A 21132-nucleotide genomic window follows, 5' to 3' on the forward strand; every position below is an offset into this window, starting at 1 on the left:
GATAAATACCTGCATACCTGCTTCACATTGAACAGGACTAGTGATCGAAGTACTCTGTCTAGCAGTATTTCCATGATCTGAGGTTACAAAAGAACGCACCAGATGTATTGTATTAGTTAGCCCTAGGCCATTACAATGAGGGTCTCATGGTATGAAACTGCAAAACTTTGCTCTACTCTTGCAAAGCTTTGCTCTACATACAAAGCTTTGCTCTACTCCTGAGCTACAGCCCTTCGCCATCCAAATTCTCACATGCTCATCAACTGTGTTTGGCATCTACCATGTTCATTAAAATGATATGCTAATTATAATGGTTGCAAAATAGTTAAACTGGTTTTAAAGAGTTAATAGGCTAAAAAGGCTTTCCTGATTAATTGGGCAGCACATTAAAACCAAAAAACACCATTCAATTATTTTTAACTAGTAGGCAAGGTCTGTTTTGACCGGGCAAAGTTATTTTGCGTAGATTACACATACAAGAAAGTTCAAGCAATTAAATATAGGTAACAGAATGTTTGAAACATAATGTTTGAAAATGTGCTTGCAAAAAGGAAGTAAAAGAACCGTTTGAAATTTATAGGATTTCAACTTCAAAAATTATTCCTTTTATTGAATAATTACCATGTATGGTAAATTTGAACCTGACTCTAAGATCTTCTGCTTCTCTTGGGCATGATGCCATTTTGGAATTATTGATCTGATTATTGATGCTAAAAATCTGTTGAGAACAATAAGTTAAAATATGATGATTATATTCAGAATTTCTTCTAAAAAATACATTTTAAAAAACCAAACCTTTTCTCCAGCATATTCCAGTGTACAAAGAGGAGCACTGATCACTTACCAGGAAGGCTTCTTCTGGCTCTTGGTGTCGAGGACATCTCAAGTGAGTTATCTTCCCCGCATGCTCCAGAGGGCAGGACAAACAATCTAGGCAGAGCCTTTAAAAGGCGGGAGAGAATAGCCCCTTCCAGTTCTGTTTTGACAAGCCAAACTTCTAGAAAAGGAAGTAAAAGAACTAGTAGGCACGGAAAATAACAGACAAGCACAGTTGCAGAGACTGAGGGAAGAGGCAAATGAAGAAAAAACTGCTGACCAGTAGCTGTGGACGCCCCAGGGTGGGTCGAGATGTCCTCGACACCAGAAGTCAGAAGAGGCCTTCATCGTGAGTGACCAATGTTCCTTTTTCGGGTGCTGGGTGAGGACATCTCACGTGGGTCATGCCACACCTAAGAGACCCCAGGTGGGAGCATCCCTGGCTACTGGGTCGGAAGGACCTGCTATAGGACTCATCTGCCGAAGGCGGCCTGGGCAGAATTGAAGAGATCCAACTTGTAGTGTCTCATGAAAGTGGAAGGAGAAGACCACGTGGCGGCCCCGCAGATTTCATCCAAGGGGGCAATGGTGGAAAAGGCTGCAGAAGTGGCTGCCAAATGAGTGGAATGGGCCGTGACTCGCATAGGACGTGGAAGATGCTGGACTTCATAAGTCAAGGCAATGCATGCCTTGATTCAATGGGCCAAGGTAGCAGAGAGCATGGATTGGCCCATGGTGGCTGGGAGAAACGAAACAAAAAGAGACTCTGTTATAGCAGTCCTGGAGATATAGGTTTTTAGGCAACGATGTACGTCAAGTTTATGCCACTGTTTCTCATTGGGTGCAGTAGGCCTGGGGCAGAAGGAAGGGAGAACTACATCTTGCCACCTGTGGAAGACTGACGAGACTTTCAGGTGAACAGACAGGTCGGGAATCAGCCGAATGGAGTCATGGGAGAAGACACAGAGTTGAGGAATCGCGAAGAGGGCCCTGAGTTTTGAGATCCTCCGGGCAGAAGTGATGGCAACAAGAAAGATGAGCTTGAAGGAAAGTATCCGCAGTGGAATAGACTTTATAGGTTCGAAGGAAGGAGTATGAAGGATCCAAAGAACCTTGTGGAGCTCCCAGGAGAGAAATCTGTGGACCACTGGAAGGGAAGACAGCATGGCACCCCAAAGCGATGTAAGCGAGGGTGAGATTGGATATTTCTACTCGTGGATGGGGCAAGGAGAGGGACTAGGGCGGCTGAATGCTGCTTGATAGTATTCGCCCTAAGCACTTTGTCCAGGCTGTCCAGTAGGAAGTGAAGAAGTTGAGGAATTTCGCAGCTTTCCGGAGTTGTACTGTGTTGGTGGCACCAGTGAAGGAAAACCTTTCAGGTAATCTGGTAAATGCAGTTAGCTGAGACCCATCTGGAGGCAAGGATTGTGTCTAAGACCCTGGGAGTGTAACCATGTCACCCTAGGAGATTGCATTTGGTCACCAGGCAGCAAGCCTGAACCATGCTGGATTGTGGTACTGGGCCCTGGCTGAGTAGATCTGGCACTGAGGGCAGGAACCAGGATCCTGCCATGGCGAGATGAAGGACTTTTGGAAACTAGGGACACCTTGGCCAGAAGGGAGCCACGAGGATAACTTCTGCGTGGAGCAGGTGAATGCAGCGGAGCAGGCGGCTCAGGAGTGGCACTGGAGGAAATGCATGTAGGAGTTCCTGTGGCCACCCTGCTGACAGGGAGTCCACTGCTTCTGCTCTGTTGCAGGAGAAGTGGGAGAAGAATCTTGGAAGCTGAGAGTTGGACTGGGAGGAGAATAGGTTCACCATCGGCCAGCCCTGGCAGAGAGTGAGTTCTTGGGACACCTGGAGATTGAACTTCCATTCTGCTGGATGGAGATCTTGCCATCTGAGCCAATTCCCTTGGGTGTTCAAGGAGCCAATTATGTGATGGGCTAGAAGGGAGGCGACATGCATCTCCGCGCAGAACAGAAAGACTGCTTCAGCATGTAATGACTTGGAGCAAGTCCCGCCTTGGCGAATGACATGGGCCTTGGCCATTGTGTTGTCCATTCAGATAAGGATGTGATGGTGAAGTATCCTGTCCTGGAAAGCCAGAAGGGCCAGTCAGATGGCCCAACCAGTGTATGCTGTGCCTTGCTTCTTGAGGGAACCATATGCCTTGGGTCAAGAGATTGAGGCACGGGGCTCTCCAACTGGAGAGACTGGTGTCTGTTGTGATGATGGTGTGTGGCAGATCCAGGAAGTGACGGCCTGTGTTCAGGTGGGAATCCAGACGCCACCAGTTCAAGGAACCTCTGACTGATGGGGAGAGCTCTATTCTAATGTGTTTGCTTTGTGAAATGGCCAACTGGTGAGGGAGGAGAAACCACTGCAAGGGCCAGAGGTGGAGCATGCCCAAGGGACCATGTCCAGAGAGGAAACCATCAGTCCCAGGAGTTGGACTGGGGAGAGCAATGGGACTGAACTTGCAAGTAGCACCTGTCGAATGAGGGACTGAAGCTTGTCTATCCAGTCCTGAGGCAGGAAGAGGCGATCAGTCAGGGTGTCTATGATAATTCCCAGGTGCAAGATCTTGTTGAAGGGAATCAAGTTGCTCTTGGCCACGTTCACATGGAAACCATGGGAGATGAGAATCGAGGTCTCTCTGGGCTGAGACGAGATAGGGTGACTGGACCAGGAGATCGTCCAGGCAAGCGAAGACCCGGCTCTTTTGGAGGCGCATGTAGGTCACCGGGGGGCCAGGGTCTTCGTGAAGATCCAAGGCACTGAGGAGAGGCCAAATGGAAGGGCAGTGTATTGGTAATGGAGATTCTTGTAGGTGAAACGGACAAAGAGCCAAAGGTTCCGCATGAAGATCACCCGCTCCATCTCGGAAGCCTTGCACCATGGGGACTTCCTGGCATCGATGGACCTCTTGGAGGCATATCTCCATGTTCTGATCCACCAAGACCACCGTCTTCATCCAAGGTGGCATCAGTGATGAAAGCCTGCGCCTTCTAGATATTTAAGATAACTTCTCTGTCTCGCAATGGATCTGGAGTTGGAGACTGAAGCACCTCTGGACTCATCGGACCAGAGCAGATACGATGGAGGCAGCAGTGGAAGCTTTGATGCATACTGAGATGGTGTCTGTGTTTTTCTGAAGCTGGGATTCTAACTTCTTTTTGGTGGGATCCTTCAGTGAAGACTTCCTGTCTTTGGTCAGGATTGCCCCCAAGGTCAGAGTAGCCACTGGGGCGTCGACTTGGGGGGGTGGGTTGGAACAGAGCTGCTGCCAAAGAAACAAACGCATACTGTTTAGAAACAATGGCGACAGTCATTTTTGAAGAGGCAGGCACCTGTCACTTCTGTTTCACTACTTTGGAAAAGGTTTTGGGAAGAGGAAAAAGGGGGTCATTAGAGGAAGAGGTAGATAGCACCAGTGACTCCCTGGAAGGGGCGGAGGTGTCTTTACACATGTTTGAATGCAGGCCCAGGGTGTAAAGTGTCTTGAGGAGCAATTGAGAGAAATCCTCAGGTGGAAGGAGCCTGCAAGATGAGTGGGAAGACTAGGCTCTGGGTATTTAAGAGAACGTCTTCTTTGTTATGAACCCCACTGCCCACTGAGATAATCAGGAGAGGTCCATCTGCAGTTGCCACCGGCTCGTCTGGTGGCTACTCGGGGATGGGCCTTCTCCACTGCTGCTCCAGAGCTTTGGAACGTGCTCCCTGCTGAAATAACAGCTTCCTCGTCTCTGACAACTTCTTAAAAGTCTTTAAAGATGCACCTATTCACCCAGGATTTTAATTAAGTATTGTTTTAACATCAATTTAAAATGTTATTTTAAAATTTAAATCGTTGTGATGTTTTAACTTTTACTATATCATTTATTTTGTTTTAACTACTGTTTTAAGTTTTCTGTTGTCATTTATTTTAACTAATGTTTTAACTTTTTGTTTGTTTGCTTGTTGTGAACCACCCAGAGACGTGAGTTTTGGGCAGTATAAAAATATGTTTAAATTAAAAAAATATATATATAAAAAAATAAAACATTTTTAAAAAAAACTTGTTGGCCATCTGACCATTCACCCTCTTCCCTCGAGTCCGGGCCATTAGTGGGGGTGGGTGGAGCGCCATCTGGTAGGTCTCGGGGCAAAAGGGGTGCTGGGGGCGCCACAGGGGCTGTTGGCCCCCCGGGGTGGGGCTCTGGAGAGCTGTAATCAGAGATATCCGAGGAATGAGGACTGGCCCTTTTGCAATTATGTTTGGACTGGTGTTTGGACTTTTTTTTTACCCTCTTCTGTTTGCTGCACCTTTTACACTTATGTGACTTTTTTTGACCTTTCAGGGCTCTCAGAAGACTCTTAAGAAGAAGATGAGGGGGAAGCGTACTCAAAAGAGATAGATTCTTTCATATGCCTGCACTTTTTCTTTTCGGGTTGTTTTGGCTGGAATTGCTCGAGGAAGGAGTGTATAGCCTCCATGAACCAAGCCTGTCAGGCATTGGGCATATCTTCGAGTAAGGTGGGGGCTGCTGGGTTGGAAGGAGACAGGATGGGCCCTCTGGGCAGAGCAGGAGGACAGCGGGGTGAAGGGCCAGCCGGCTGTGGACTCACCGATCCTCTGGGTGCTGGGGCTACCGGGCCTGGAGTAGTGCCTGTGTTGTTGTCCTCGAAGGGAGCTGGGGGTCGAGTGAGGTGGAGTTTTGGGGGCTCTGCTGCCCCAGGAGTCAGTGAGGGCAGAGGCAGAAGCAGCAGAACAGGTGGCTGTGTATCGTCTTCCTGCCCTGCAAGCTGTGCTTGTGGCAGGAGCACTTCAGAGGAGGAAGGAGCGGAAGCGTCTGGCTGCGGATGACCTCAGACCCACGGGATGGCTGGCGGGGAGGCTCCGTTTTCTGGGGAGGGTGTTCGGGCCCGTGGGGGCGACTGGAACAACCTCTTCCAGGATGACGATGTTGGGCTCTTCCTGAGGCTCAGAGGGGGGCAAGGGATGGAAGCACTTGTTAGCGCAGGTCACTGAGGCCGCAAGGTCATCTGTGGACCTTTTCAGAGCTCCAGAAGAGCCTTGCCCCCTCTTGGACTCCGGCACGGACCATGTGGATCGCAGTGGTCCTGAAGCTTCCATTGCACTTGCATGGCATGGAGAAGCTGCTTTTCATGCTGAGGTGACGGATTCTTTCCTTTGGGCATAAGAACATGGAGAATACCCGTTCTCTTTGGCTCCATGAGGTAAAAGCGGGAGAAGGAGAGAATAGAGGAAATAAGCACACAATGGAGAGGGAAGGAACAAATGAAGGGCTCTCTCTCTTTTTTGATGAGGCAAAGATAAGGGTTGAAGAATTGTTAAGGCAGAAAGGTGGCAAGCACAGAAGAATGGGAAAGAAAAGGGGAAAAGGCCTAGAAGGGAGAGCTAGAAGCAGGCAGCTGGAAACAAACGGCCTTCTCTGGAGCGAAGCAGGACAAACTAAACTGGGAGGGTTTATCCTCTCCTGTCTTTTAAAGGCTCTGCCTAGATTGTTTGTCCTGTCCTCTGGAGCATGTGGAGAGGATAACCCACATGAGATGTCCTCAAAACTAGCAGCTGAGAATAGTACATTCAGCTAATTTAGGTGGCAGGATTGTGTATGCAACATTTGGTATCTGTAGGTAATTGGGAAGTCTGACTTTATTTCGCACATACAAATTCATAGACAGATAGATAGATAAAAATTGCAGAAACTATCTTAGGTAAGGTACCTGCCCTAATTCCTCACACAGGAGGGAATGGGAGGAGAACCCTCCCAGGCTGGAGCCTTGATGAGGCCTCCTTGGGAGAGAAGCAAATACCAGGGGGCCCTCCACCAAGAAGAGTTTCCCAGGAATCATAAATCCAAAACAGATGGAATTCACCCATTCCACCAAGCCCCACTGGAAGAACACAGGAATGCAGGTGATCCAGCACTCCTCAATTGACCCTCTGATCCACCCCTCCAAACCCCCATCATTGTGTCCAGAACCCCAGGAGAGTTGCTGATAGTGAGGCAGGGGTGAGCTCCAGCATCAGCAGTGAAATGTTTATCTAGAGGTCGAAGGCCTCCCTCATTGGGCCTACTTGGGAGCAAGGGAGATCAGCTTAGGTGCCTGCCATGGATCTGGGCCCATCTCAGCTCCAAAGAAAAGGCAGTACTCCAGTTCCCTATATAGTAAGCCTGTATGAGAGCCTTTATCACCCGGGAAAAAAATAAGAGTAGCCATCCTGTTTCTTGTCCACATGGGTAACCCCTGCTAACTGGGCAAAGAGGCACCTTTTAACATGGTGATTCTCTCTTATGTAGCAGGGGGAGAGTAAACTGGCCCTATCCACCCCCAGCACAGTATCTCCAGTGACTGTTGCTGGTGTCTATCTTATGTTTCTTTTTAGATTGTGAGCCCTTTGGGGACAGGGATCCATCTTATTTATTTATTATTTCTCTGGGTAAACCGCCTGAGAAGTTTTTGGAAGGGCGGTATAGAAATCGAATAAATAAATAAATAAATAAAGGTGTTAGGGCAGTGGAGAGGAGTGAGGAAGGGGCAGAGCTCCAGCCCCAGATTACAGCAACTGCTTCAATTTGCATCAAAGAAAACTGAGAACACCTTGAAGCCCTGAATCAAATAGGGGTGGGGATTAATCCCCAAACCAGTCTGGAAGCAGCTCTTGAGAAGACAAGGCAGAGCAAATGTTTGATTTCTTTCCTAAAGAACCAAGCAAGCAAGCAAATACATCAACAAGAAAACAAGGGGGAATGGACAAGGCAAGTTTATTAGGGCTAGTCTTTTCTAGGGTTTGAATTTTGGCTGGCTAGGGGTTTGTTTTTGACAGGGCAGTTTCAGTTGTCCCTAGAGCAGGCCTGCTCATCTTCGGCCCTCCTGCAGATGTTGGCCTACAATTCCCATAATCCCTAGCTATTGGCCACTGTGTCTGGGGATTATGGGAGTTGTAGTCCAAAATCAGCTGGGGGCCAAAGTTGAGCAGACCTGGCCTAAAGAGACAGTGGGTGGGGGTTAGCTGCAGGTAAATCACACAGCTTGTGGGATGGGCCACATTCCTGAAGTGGCTCAGTTTGGAAGCAGCTCTTGAGAAGACAAAGTTCGGACCAGGGGTGCTTTGCTACCCTGAGCTTTATGAACAGGAGTTTACTAACAGACATCAAAGCAGTTTAGCAGGAAAGTGTGCGGGGAGGCACACAAATGGTCCCCCTTTATCACGCCAGAGACACCCAGCACAAGAAGAAAGATACTTCTGTAATCTTCTTGGAGAACAGAGCTTAACACTTTTAATTAGCTGACAACTGTAGCTAAGACATAGCTTTAAAGGAAACAAATTCTATATATTCTAAATAGCCAATAAAACCACTTATGAAGGTAGAATGCCAGTAGGGGAGGGGGTGGTTCCCAGTATATTGCACAGAGTAGTATATGTATGAAGAGCTGCTGGCTCTCAGGGAACAAGTTTGTTCCCTCGAAGCCAAGGTGGTTGACCTGGAGAAACTCAGGGAAGCAGAGAGGTAACATTATCTGAAGTGCTACAGTGAGGGAAATAAGTATTTGATCCCCTGCTGATTTTGTCCATTTGCCCTCTGACACAGAAATGACCAGGCTATAATTGGAATGGTAGGTTTATTGTAGCTGTGAGAGACAGAACAACAACAAACAAACCCTCAAAAGCCCAGTGCCCAAAAGTCAGCGATGGATTTGCATTGTAGAGAGGGAAATAAGTATTCGATCCCCTATCAACCAGCAAATTTCAGGCTCCCCGGTGTCTTTTCACTATATGCAGGTAATGAGCTGAGATGAGGAACACCCTCAGTAAGGGAGTGCTCCTAATCCCAGCTTGTTACAGTACCTGTATAAAAGACACCTGTCCATAGAAGCAAGCAATCACTCAGCTTCCAAACTCACCACCATGCCCAAGACCAAAGAGCTGTTGAAAGATGTCAGGGACAAGGTTGTAGACCTGCACAAGGCTGGACTGGGCTACAAAACTATCGCCAAGCAGCTTGGTGAGAAGGTGACTACAGTTGGCACGATAACTCGCAAATGGAAGAAACACAAAATAACTGTCAATCTCCCTCGGTCTGGGGCTCCATGCAAGATCTCACCTCGTGGAGTTGCAATGATCATGAGAACGGTGACAAAGCAGCCCTGAACTACATGGGGGGGGGGACGACTTGTCAATGATCTCAGGGCAGCTGGAACCATAGTCACCAAGAAAACAATTGGTAACACACTACGCCGTGAAGGACTGAAATCCTGCAGTGCCCGCAAGGTCCCCCTGCTCAAGGCAGCACATGTACAGGCCCATCTGCAGTTTGCCAATGCACATCTGAATGATCCAGAGGAGAACTGGGTGAAAGTGTTGTGGTCAGATGAGACCAAAATCAAGCTCTTTGGCATCAATTCAACTCGCCGTGTGTAGAGGAGGAGGAACGCTGCCTATAAACCCAAGAACACCATCCCCACCGTCAAACATGGAGGTGGACACATTATGCTTTGGGGGTCTTTTTCTGCTAAGGGGACAGGACACCTTCACCGCATTGAAGGGATGATGGATGGGACCATGTACCGTCAGATCTTGGGTGAGCACCTCCTTCCCTCAGCCAGGGCATTGAGAGTGGGTCGTGGATGGGTATTCCAGCATGACAATGACCCAAAACACACAGCCAAGGCAACAAAGGAGTGGCTCAAGAAGAAGCACATGAAGGTCCTGGAGTGGCCCAGCCAGTCTCCAGACCTTAATCCCATAGAAAATCTGTGGAGGGAGCTGAAGGTTCGGGGTGCCAAACATCAGCCTCGAAACCTTTCTGACTTGGAGAGGATCTGCAAAGAGGAGTGGGACAACATCCCTCCTGGGTTGTGTGCAAACCTGGTGGCCAACTACAAGAAACGTCTGACCTCTGTGATTGCCAACAAGGGTTTTGCCACCAAGTACTAAGACATCTTTTGTGAAGGGATCGAATACTTATTTCCCTCACTACAATGCAAATCCATCGCTGACTTTTGGGCACTGGGCTTTTGAGGGTTTGTCTGTTGTTATTCTGTCTCTCACAGCTACAATAAACCTACCATTCCAATTATAGCCTGGTCATTTCTGTGTCAGAGGGCAAACAGACAAAATCAGCAGGGGATCAAATACTTATTTCCCTCACTGTACCTCTTCTATTTGCAGGGCCAGCGAGACAAGCAGTGCTGAGGGATCTAAATGTGTGGATGAGATTATGGTGCCGGGAGGAGGGATTTGGATTTGTTAGGCACTGGGATACATTTTGGAGCAAGCGAAGCCTGTACAAAAGGGACAGGCTCTGCTAGAACCAAGCTGGAACCAGACTGCTGATGCTTAAAATAAAAAAGGTCACAGAACAGCTTTTAAAATGATGCCTGGGGGACTGCCAACAGGAACTAGGTGGTATCTAATTCAGCAAGCAAAATCCCCTGAAGTGTGAGGGTGCAAGCTTTTCAGATAAAACAGAAGGGGACAGAGTAGAATCAGGAGTAGAGCAGATGGAAACACACGACCGCTGGTCAAAAAAGGTCAAATGACCTTTTAGATAGCACACGCCAACGCAAGAGACTTGGCGTATAGGTGTTTATATGCCAATGCCAGAAGCCTCTGAGCCAAGATGGGTGAACTGGAGTGCTTGATTGCTAATAAAAACATAGATATAGTGGGCATAATGGAAACCTAGTGGAATGGTGAGAACAAGTGGGATACGGTTATTCCGGGATACAAACTCTACAGAAATGACGGGGTAGGTGGGGTGCACTGTATATTAAAGGAGGAATAGATTCCAACAAGCTAGAATATCTAGTAGGAGCAGGGTCATCCACAGAATCATTATGGGTGACAATACAAGGACTACTAGGGACATGCTATCGCCATTCGGATCAAAACGCTGAGAGTGACCTGGAGTTGGAGAAGCAAATCAGAGAGGTGTCAAAGAGAGACAGAGCTGTAATAATGGATGACTTCAATTACCCCCACATTCATGTGCAGGTATTGACAGAGAGTTCAAATTTCTAGACATGCAAAATGGCTGTGTCTTAGAACACAGGTCATGGAATCAACAACAGAGAAGGCAACCTTGGACTTAATCCTGAATGCTGTCCAGGATCTGGTGCAAAGCGTAGAAGCACTGGTGAACACTGACCATACTGTAATCTCCTGCTAACTTGGCAAAGAGGCACCTTTTCACGTGGTGATTCTCTTTATTTAGCAGGGGGAGAGTAACTGGCCCTATCCACCCCCAGCACAGTACCTCCAGTGACTGCTGCTGGTGTCTATCTTATGTTTCTTTTAGATTGTGAGCCCTTTGGGGACAGGGATCCATCTTATTTATTTGTTATTTTTTTCTCTGTGTAAACATCCCTGGGCCATTTTTGGAAAGGTGGTGTAGAAACTGAATTATTAATAATAATAATAATAATAATAATAAAATATAACTGTAGTCGAGAAGAAAGAAACACAAGTTAAAATAATCGACATAGCAATACCACGGGATAGCAGAATAGAAGAAAAAGAAATAGAAAAAAACCACAAAATACAAATCTACAAATTGAAAGGCTGTGGCAGAAAAAGACCAAAATAATCCCAGTGGTAATTGGCGCCCTGGGTGCAGTTCCAAAAGACCTTGAGGAGCACCTCAACACCATAGGGGCCACAGAAATCACCATCAGCCAATTACAAAAAGCAACTTTACTGGGAACAGCCTATATTCTGCGACAATATCTATAACAACAGCAACAACACTGACAATAAAACTCAGCCATCCCAGGTCCTTGGGAAGGACTCGATGTCTAGATAAAACAAACCAGTCAATAACACCTGTCTGACTGTGTAAATAAATAATAAATAATAATAATATAATCCAATTCATCTTATATCCATAAAAACAGCCTACTGGATTAGGCCCAAGACCCATCTAGTCCAGCATCTGGTTTCCTCCAGTGGCCCACAAGATGCCACTGGCTAGCTCACAGGCTGGAGCTGAAGGCATGCCCTCTCTCTTACTGTTGCTCCCCTGCAACTGGTAGTTAGAGGCATCCTGCCTTTGAGGCTGGAGGTGACCCATAGCCATCAGACTAGTAGCCATTGATAGACCTGTCCTCCATGTTTTTGTCTAAACCACTTTTAAAGCCATCCAAGCTAGTGGCCATCACCACATCACGTGGCAGAGAATTCCATCGATTAACTATGCACTGTGTGAAAAAATATTTCCTTTTGTTGGTCCTACATTTCCTGGCCTTCAGTTTCATGGGATGACCCTGGGTTCCAGTGCTGGGAGGGAGGGAGGGAAAAAATTATCTCTGTTCTTTCTCTCTACTCCATGCATAATTTTATACAGCTATCATATCTTCCTGTAGCCGCCTCTTTTCCAAACTAAAAAGCCCCAGATGTTGTAGCCTTCCTCATAAGGAAGGTGCTCCAGGTCCCTGATCATCTTAGTTGCCCTCTTCTGCACCTTTCCTAATCCTACAATGTCCTTCTTAAGATAGGGTGAGCAGAACAGTAAACATTACTCCAAATGTGGCCACACCATAGATTTGTATAAGGACATTATAATATCAGCATTTGTACTTTCAATCCCCTTCCAATGATCTCTAGCCTGGAATTTGCCCTTTTCACAGCTGCTGCACACTGAGTCGACACTTTAACAAGCTGTCTACCATGACCCCAAGATCTCTCTCCTGGTCAGTCACTGAAAGCCCAGATCCCATCAGTGTATATATAAAGTTGGGGTTTCCTTGCCCCAATATGCATTACTTTATACTTGCTTACACTGAACCGCATTTGCCATTTTGTTTCCCACTCCCCCAGTTTTGAGAAATCCTTTTGGAGCTCCTCACAATCTGTTGTGGATTTAACTACCCTAAATAGTTTAGTGTCATCTGCAAATCTGGCCACTCTGCCACTTACCCCAACTTCTAGATCATTTATGAACAAGTTAAAGAGCACTGGTCCCAGTACAGTTCCCTGGGGGACCCCATTTCTTATTTCCCTTCATTGTGAAAACTGTCCATTTTCCCCTATCCTCTGTTTCTGGTTCTTCAACTAGTTACCAATCCACACATGAACCTGTCTCTTATTCCATGAGTACTAAGTTTACTCAAGAGCCTTTAGTAGGGAACTTTGTCAAAAGCTTTTTGGAAGTCCAAATATACTATGTCAACTGGATCACCTTTGTTCACATACCTGGTGACACTCTCAAAGAACTCCAAAATGTTAGTGAGGGAAGACTTTCTCTTGCAGAAGCCATGCTGGTTCTCCTTCAGTAAGGCCTGTTCTTCTATATGTTTAGCAATTTTGTCCTTAAGTAGGCTTCCCACTAACTTGGCCGGCACAGAGGTTAAGCAAACTGGCCTGTAGTTTTCTGGAACCCCCCTGGATGCCTTTTTGGAAATGGGAGTTACATTAACTGCTTTCCAGTCCTCTGGTAGAGCCTGATTGTAGGGACAAATTACATATTTTCACATTTGAGTTCCTTCAGAACTCTTGGGTGGTTTACATCTAGCTCTGGCGATTTGTTAATTTTTAGTTTTTCAAGGCAGTTTAAAACATCCCCTCTAAGGATGACCCAGTTCTTCAGCCTCCAAGCTTGAGAAGCTCAGTTCTGGAGTGGGCAACACTGTCTTGTATCTGTCATGGCTCAGACTTCTGACTCAGAAGAGTCAGAGCAGGAGGATTTGCCTGCTAGTGAGGGATTAGAGGCACAGCAACAGGATTTGGCAGGGAGACCAGACTCTGGAGCTGAGGATTTGCAACAGCTACCAGACATGATTTCTGATGGGGAGGAGCCTGGGATTTCATCTCTCTTGAGAAGGCATCTCAAGAGGCAAGCTCAGTGGCAGTCATGCAGGCGCAGGAGATCACAAGAGAGGAAGCCGAAGTGCTGACTCGGGGAAGCCTGATTGGCTGCTGGTTCTCTTGAGCCATATATATATATAGCCATCTCTCAATTGCTCAGATGCTGTTTGCAACTTTCACTGGCGGCAGACAGTGTGCTATTTAAATTCCAAACTTTTCCGAGTTCCAGTTTGCCTTGTTTATGCTTTCCTGCTTTGTTCCGTTAATTACTTGTTCTGGTGTTCTTCGCTCGTTTCATTCCTTGCTTTGTGTTTTCTTTTCACTTATGACTCAGTTATTGTTAGGGGGGTGGTTACTTAGTTCAGTTCAGGGGACTTTATTCGTTTACTATTTTCTTTGTGAGCCGTTTCTTTTCTTTACCTTCTTGCAGTTTCACTGCTGCTTTCTGTTATCTCACAGGGGGAGTGCTGAAGGGGGTTGTAAATCCTTTTGGGTTACCGAGCTAACAGATTTACAACAGTATCTTCCGCCATGAAAACTCATTCAGCTTCTCTGCAATCTCCTCCTCCTTAATAATCCCTTTCATGCTCTCTTCATCTAAGGGTCCAATCGCCTCCCTGGTAAGATTTATCCTTCTGATATTGGCAGAGTTCATATTTCTTTCTGTTCTCTTCATTTGGGCAGGACTGCCATTTTCTGAAGCAAGTGTTCCCTTTTATAGCTTTCCTGACTCCACTTGTTAGCCACACTGGCGTCTTCCTGAACTTGGTGGTACATCCCCTCCTTCTTGGTATACATTTCAACTGAGCTACTATTATTGTGGTTCTGAATAGATTCCATGCTTTCTGGGATGAGTTGACTCTCCTGACTTGCCCTTTCAGCTCCCTTTTTACCAGTCCACTCACTTTTGAGAAGTTTCCTCTTCTGAAGTGCTATACATCTGTGTTGGACTTCCTTGTCAATGCATCACTTGCATATAAGCTGAACTGGATCACACTAAGGTCACTGTTTCCCAATGGTTCTTCAACTCTGACATCTCACACCAGTTCCACTCAGGATTAAGTCCAAGGTCACCTTCTTTCTGGTTGGTTCTGCAACCAAATGTTCCAAGGCACACTCATTTGGCATGTCTAGAAATTTGGCCTCTCTGTCAATACCCACACGCGAATACGCCCAGTCTATATGAGAGTCATTGACATTACCCATTATTACAGCTCTGTTTCTCCACATGCGAGTGGGACATTGCCAAGAAAGTCCAACACAGATGTATTAGACTTCAGAAGAGCAAACATTTTGAAAATGAAGGCACTGATTTTGAGGGCACCGAGTGCTTTCCCCATAGAGTCTCAAGGTAGAACTCGGTGTCTCTTAAAGAGCTCTCCCAACACTGAGAAAAGCACAGTACTGTGCCGAGATCAGCACAGTGAAGATCACTGCATTATCCCATACCTGAGATGTCATCTTGCCAGCAATCTTCATTCTCTCAATCTCTGCAGAAGATTTAATCAGCCGAAGATTTTCCACTAGGTGTCTGACAGCTCGGATACGGTTTTTACTTCTAGCCTTGACCTCTGCCAGGTGCAACAGGTAATCAGAATGAAGCTGTGAATGCACTGGTTTAGCAACATCATACCAAACCATACTAGATTCATCTGTGAAACCAAATATAAACACACAGTTTTATTAATGAAACATAAACTTCAGGAAGTCAGAATTTGCAAGATCCTCAAAAACAATAGAGACCTGATCGTTTGAAGGAGCAACTGAAAAAGGTCATTTCCACAACTTCTGACAGCATTGCAAATTTGTGGATATTATTTTTAAAAGATGATAAAATAACTATCAGCCAATATAAGGATATATTATTTGATAGATCTGCCAGAAAGGAAGCAGTAATAACTGTAGCTAAAACTCCCCCTCGCCTGTTCTACACCTCCTTAGACAGTACGTTGCATGTATATTTAAAATATAAATTGAGGAAAGATATAGCACAACATAAATATATTTATGCAAGGTAGATAATCTGATTCCGTAATGTAAATATCCCATGGATAACTAGGTCTTTGGACCAAGATACCTTTAAAGCTCTAAATGTCTTATTAGCAAGATTCTCCAAGGACTTCCATCTTCCAAACAAGTTTGCCCCAACCTTTAAGATCTGGAGAGGCTCTCTTGTGCATTCCACTGTCTTCTGAAGATCAGGTGACAATGATGCCTAAGAGGGATTTCCACCATGTGGGATTCCTTGCCATGTGAGGTGCAGCTGGCTCCCTCCCTGCCTGTGTTCTGGTTTTCAGCAGATGTTTCCTGATCTCCTGTGAATGATGGTTTTAAGTTGTATCTCTGTTTAATTTTTAATGTGCTTTTTGTACTTCCACTGCTTCTATTTTGTTGTTTTTACTAATTGTTTTGTTGTTAGCTACTTTGTTACTTATTACTATCAGTTATATACTGCTTTTCAACAACAGAAAAGTTTCCAGAGCAGTTTACATAGAAAAAGAATAATGAGAAGATAGGTCCCTGTCCTCAAAGGGTTCATGGTCTAAAAAGAGAACACAAGGTAGACCCTTGCAACAGCAGCTGGAGGGATGCTGTGCTGGGGCCAAGCGGCCAGTTTGCTTTTGCCCTGCTTAAAAAAAGAGAATCAACACTTTGAAAGATGCTTCTTTGCCCAGTTAGCAGAGGAGACACTTGGGGTTGTATAGGTAAAATGCTTTTGAGACAGGAAACCAACTTCTCATGCCTTTTGCTATGTAAACCATGCCAAGAACATTTTATGGTGAAAAACTATATATAAATAGTCTTAATGATATTCAAAATTAAACAATAAATAAATAAATGTATGAATGAATAAATGAATAAATAAATATGCTAGCATGAAGATTTTAATGGGCCAAAAAATTCCCTAAAAAATTATCTTGAGTAGCTGCTTTGCAAAAATGTCATATGTGTACATTCCTCCTCCCTAATGGTCACTGCTCAAAGAAAGGGATTGTGAGAAGAAAACAGATAACAACTTAAAAGCTTGTCTTGAAACAAAAGAGAAGTTACATTAATTGCATGTCTGTAGTAATCAATCTGGTTATTTTTCCTACTATCTGAGTAAAGATCCCTAAGCAATGGGTCATCACATGGCAACAGGAGCATCTGCCATGTTGACCAAATCTTTCCTTTGCTAAGGAATGGAGAAGTTGAATCTAAAGAGCTAGAACTGCAAGGTCGGTCTCTGTTAAGAACTGGCTTCGAAGCTGAATTATTTGCAACTTCCCCCAGTCCAAGCAGAAAAAGCTGCTCCCCACACTCACCTCTGCACGGAGTAGTCTGAGCATCACATCAGGGAGGGCTCTTAAAGGAAAGCAAAGCTGAGAGAAGCCCCAGTGATGTCAGAAGAGCCAGACAGGAAGACATGCAAACAGGAGTCTTGCATTAGGCTTATGCAAAGATTTGGCTTCAAAGTGCTGAAGATGAATAATTTGCACCTTTGCATGGAGACAGCTTACAGAGTGGTCTGTGCACAGCACTGAGAAGGGCCCTTAAAGAGAAGCAACACTGCATAAAACCCCAGTGATGTCATGGAAGCTGACGGGAAGGTGTGTGAGGAATGCTGAGAAATAGAGTTCAGTGGGGAAAGTGCTGGGAAGGACTATATTTCCCAGCATCCCTTGGACAACTTCCCATGTAGCTTCCACAATGTTACTAGGGCTTCCTACAGCATCACTTCTCTTTAAAGGCCCTCCCAAGTGCAGAAGAGGAAGTGTTTGCTTCCCTGCAGAGCCAGGTGCAAATGATATGGGTGACACTTGAAGACAAATCTTTGCAAAGATCTAGTGAAGGACTCCTGTTCCTCAAGTGCCCTCCATCTGGAAGCAAACTGCTGTAAAATTGAATGCACACTGCCAATTGTCATACCATTCCAAATCTCTTGTATGCTTTTTCTTACCTTTCAGTTTAGACACCAAGTGTCTAAACTCCTCTATGGGATATGCTTCATTCACACCCGTGAGAGCTACTGCCCCATCAGTACCAGACCGTGGCCCATCCCAGAGCTCTCTGCTTGGGTCCCGTCGTGGGACAAACAGCAGGGCTTTGTGAGATGGCAAGGGTTTGCCAGGCACACTCTGCAGCACTAGGATGCTGTCAGGCTCCTGGAATCCGCACAGGTATAGGAAGTTGGTGTCCTGGTGGAAGGTGTATGGAATATCGTTGCTCATGTAGTAGGTGGGATTGGATAGTAGAATCACTGTGTGGTCCATCTCTTCCACTTCTTTGTGTATCTGAGCCATCAGCTTGTGCCTACGGAGAGCATATTCCACCTGCGACAACCCTGGTGTTACTTCCCCTGTTAACAAAAATCAAAAGTACAATTCCTGTTTCATAATCATCTTCTTCACATGCTGTTGAACTTCACAATGCTATGCCACCTCTCTAACCTCAACTTTCCCTTCTCCAGCAAGTTACTGCTCCTCTCAACTAACCCTACTTTTGTTTCACATCCCCTTTTTGGCTTCTCACCATTCTTTCTCTTACTCCCATGTCTTCACATTTTCAGTTCATCTCTCTTTCATATATAACTGAAAAAATCTATCTCAAACCAACTAACTCATCGATAATTAACATTTATGCAAAACTGTTATGGAGCAAACTTGAATTTTCAAGGAATTCTGGAAGCAGAGTGAACTGAAATAGGAACATTCATTTTCAGACTGTGAAACCTGGTGACTATGAGAGAGAAGAAAAGGGGTAAACGTTAATACTACACTTTTAGCTTCTGGATATCTAACAGAGAGGTCTTTTATGATGATGTCAGAAGGGATATTTGATCGCCCAAGGAAAATTTCTCCAAGAAACACCAAGTTCCTAATTGAGAATAGGGAGGAGGATTCCTTTTAGTATTATTAGCTGTGTACTTATTAGCTCCAAGGAAAAGCTTTTTCTCTTGGAACTTCAGATTTTATCTTTTAACCATGTTTTATCTGCAAAAAGAACAGAAAACAAGAGGCTTAACAAAACTGGACCAAAGGCATAAGAGCTGCTGATTGCAAACAAGGCACACTTTTAGAATAACGTAAGACCACAATCCTGTGCTCAGTTACTGACTCACAAATCTTATTTAAGTTAATGGGACTTCACACTCTTGTGGCGGATTTGAGAACTGCATTCTTAAACTACTGCATAATCCTGAACATTCTTATCTGATAACAAGTCCTATTGGGATGATCTTAACAGAAATTACAACTATCTAAGCAATACTTAAGCCCTATTCAGACGTTACATACATGGATCCTGTACTCAGGTAAGTGTGTCTCCAAGTGTTGTTCCCCTGTACTACACTTACATTTGTCTGAAAAGACAAGTGCTGACCCCCTGATGACCAGGAGAGTGGTTTAAAATAGCATCAATTCAGAGGTGAGGCTTTGATATTTGTTTTCTTGGACACTAAACTGGGGTACAGCACTCGCAGATATTTAACTCTTGAATAGAGCTTCTGTGAATCAGGATTATCAACCATTTCCAATAACTGAGGTAACCCTATTACCCTATTATTGGTGGAGGGCTTTTTAAAGTGCACACTGACTGTTCTGGCAGTATAGCTGAATGTGGGAGAGCCACATCTTATCCCAGTTTACAAATTACTAGGAGAGTGTAAGGCACACACACACGCATGCACGCAAGGGACGATCACCTGGAAAAAAGTTACTTACAACTTCAAAATTACCTAATATTATCTTGTTATCCATTTATTATGTTGTATTGTTGCATAAAATTCACTAGTATTTTTAGAAATGGAAAATTATCTGTATGTAGAAAAATAAAGCAATGGAAAACATTCCATTTTGGAAAAATGTATGTGGAAGTTTCCACCCCACATCACTGGCTGACTAAATGATCTAGGCCTAATTTCCTGATATAATGCATGAACCAAGGAAACACAAAAACGGTTGCCAGCAAATGTGGCATTTTTTTCAGCTGCTGAAATCATGGAAATTGCTGCCAGCTGTGCCTGAGACCATCTGGTTCACATATTACATTTATCCATAGAGATGTATATACAGAGACTATGGGTCTTTGGGAAATGCTTCCTGACTCAAGTTGTCATGACTATGAATTCTACTAAGGATGTTCAATTCACTTTCTTTTCAAGTGGCTTCCTTAGGATGATGTAGAAAGCATCTAACAGTACCAGGGTCTAATGAGCCTTACCTGATTTGAGAAGGTGTGGGTGTGTGAAAGGACTCGGTTGGCCTAGGTACCGGTTTGGAATCTTCCTCTGTTGGACAGGTTGGATGGACAGTTTCCGAAGGAAACAGAACTTGCAGCCTAAAAGAAAACAGCTGCATTGTGTCAAGCTGAAAGACCTTTACCTTTCTGGCTATGATGCAGCAAAGTCACAAACCTACAATACTTAAGCACCTCACCTTGCTTCTAAAAATAAATGCCTAAAAGTTGTGTTTCTACAGTGTAATTTAATACTAGGAATTGGTACTACTGTCTTAACAAAACAATATTGAAATGCTTGATAAATCAAAGTTATGCGTGAAATGCAAAAAGTCTGGAATTTAGTTACAAGATAATATTTACTTGTAAGAAGTTTTTTCAACAGTCTGACAGCTCAAAACAGTTTTAAGGTGTTTTCTGTCACACGCATTACTTCAATTACCAAGAGCAGCAAATGCCTTGGTGGTGGCATTTATTGTGTTATCAACATGTATTGTGTTATCAACATGTATCGATTTTCTTAGAACATAAGAAAAAAATATTTAGTACCAGCTTGTGAGAAAATTAAACCAGTTATTTCAGAACACTGAAAGTCTGAATATTTTAGTGCAATTTGGTGAAAGGACGCAACTCTGAGGGCTTACACCCCTTCCAACCACTTGGGCATACTGTACTACCCAATTTGGTTTCTAATGGCTCTTCACTTGGTGCACCATCTAAAATTAATATTCAGCTTTACTAATAGAAATACTACCATGTTTCTCTTTATTTGTGCTCTCTGTCTTGCAAGGGGACCATGTGTTCCTCTTAGTGTCAAATGTAGATCTGATTAACTGCTAGATTTTACATTTTTTTTAAACCCTGGAGAAACTTTTGTTTGCTTGTCCTGCTGATCCTGTGTGCATACTGAGATCAGTCTTGTACCTAGCATTGTCTATCGAATTAAGCCTATATTGAATCTCCAGCGCAAAATCGCTACAAACTGCAGATTTCATCACATCCAGCTCCACCACACTTCTTTATTTGCTTAACATCCAGTTTGAAGAGCTGAAAAGTTTGTTCACTACTTTATAATATTCCAGTTAGTCATTGTAGAGCTATCATCCTATTTTTGGATTTTAGTCTAACAGACCAACACAGCTGTCTACGATTTTTATTGTAACTTACTGGATTGGGGAAAAATAGTTTATACTAGTAAGATTAAGTTTTAATTAACTACAAGCTAAAAAAATTATATCAACTCACATATGCATTAGAGGATTTTTCTTAACAATACATTTTATTT

At 44.5% G+C, this 21132-nt stretch overlaps 1 protein-coding gene across 8 annotated transcripts in view; it reads right to left on the reverse strand.

Moving 5' to 3' along the window:
- Positions 1–21132, reverse strand: part of XPNPEP3 (X-prolyl aminopeptidase 3) — a 50712-nt gene that overhangs the window by 26973 nt on the left and 2607 nt on the right. For 5 of the 8 annotated variants that reach the window (XR_008308827.1, XR_008308826.1, XR_008308825.1 and 2 more), the window contains exons 2-6: positions 19833–19949; positions 17572–17970; positions 15081–15283; positions 622–718; positions 10–77 (exon numbers count right to left, since the gene is read on the reverse strand). Coding sequence is in view for 5 of the 8 variants with exons in the window: in XM_053257119.1 (XP_053113094.1) it covers positions 10–77; positions 622–718; positions 15081–15283; positions 17572–17970; positions 19833–19949 (884 nt within the window). In the remaining 3 variants the exon portion in view is untranslated. The remainder of the gene's footprint in view (positions 1–9; positions 78–621; positions 719–15080; positions 15284–17571; positions 17971–19832; positions 19950–21132) is intronic. The other 3 variants (XM_053257121.1, XM_053257122.1, XM_053257120.1) reach the window with 1 other exon arrangement.

Source organism: Hemicordylus capensis, chromosome 5 (genome assembly GCF_027244095.1).
Source record: "Hemicordylus capensis ecotype Gifberg chromosome 5, rHemCap1.1.pri, whole genome shotgun sequence".
Lineage (NCBI taxonomy): Eukaryota > Metazoa > Chordata > Lepidosauria > Squamata > Cordylidae > Hemicordylus > Hemicordylus capensis.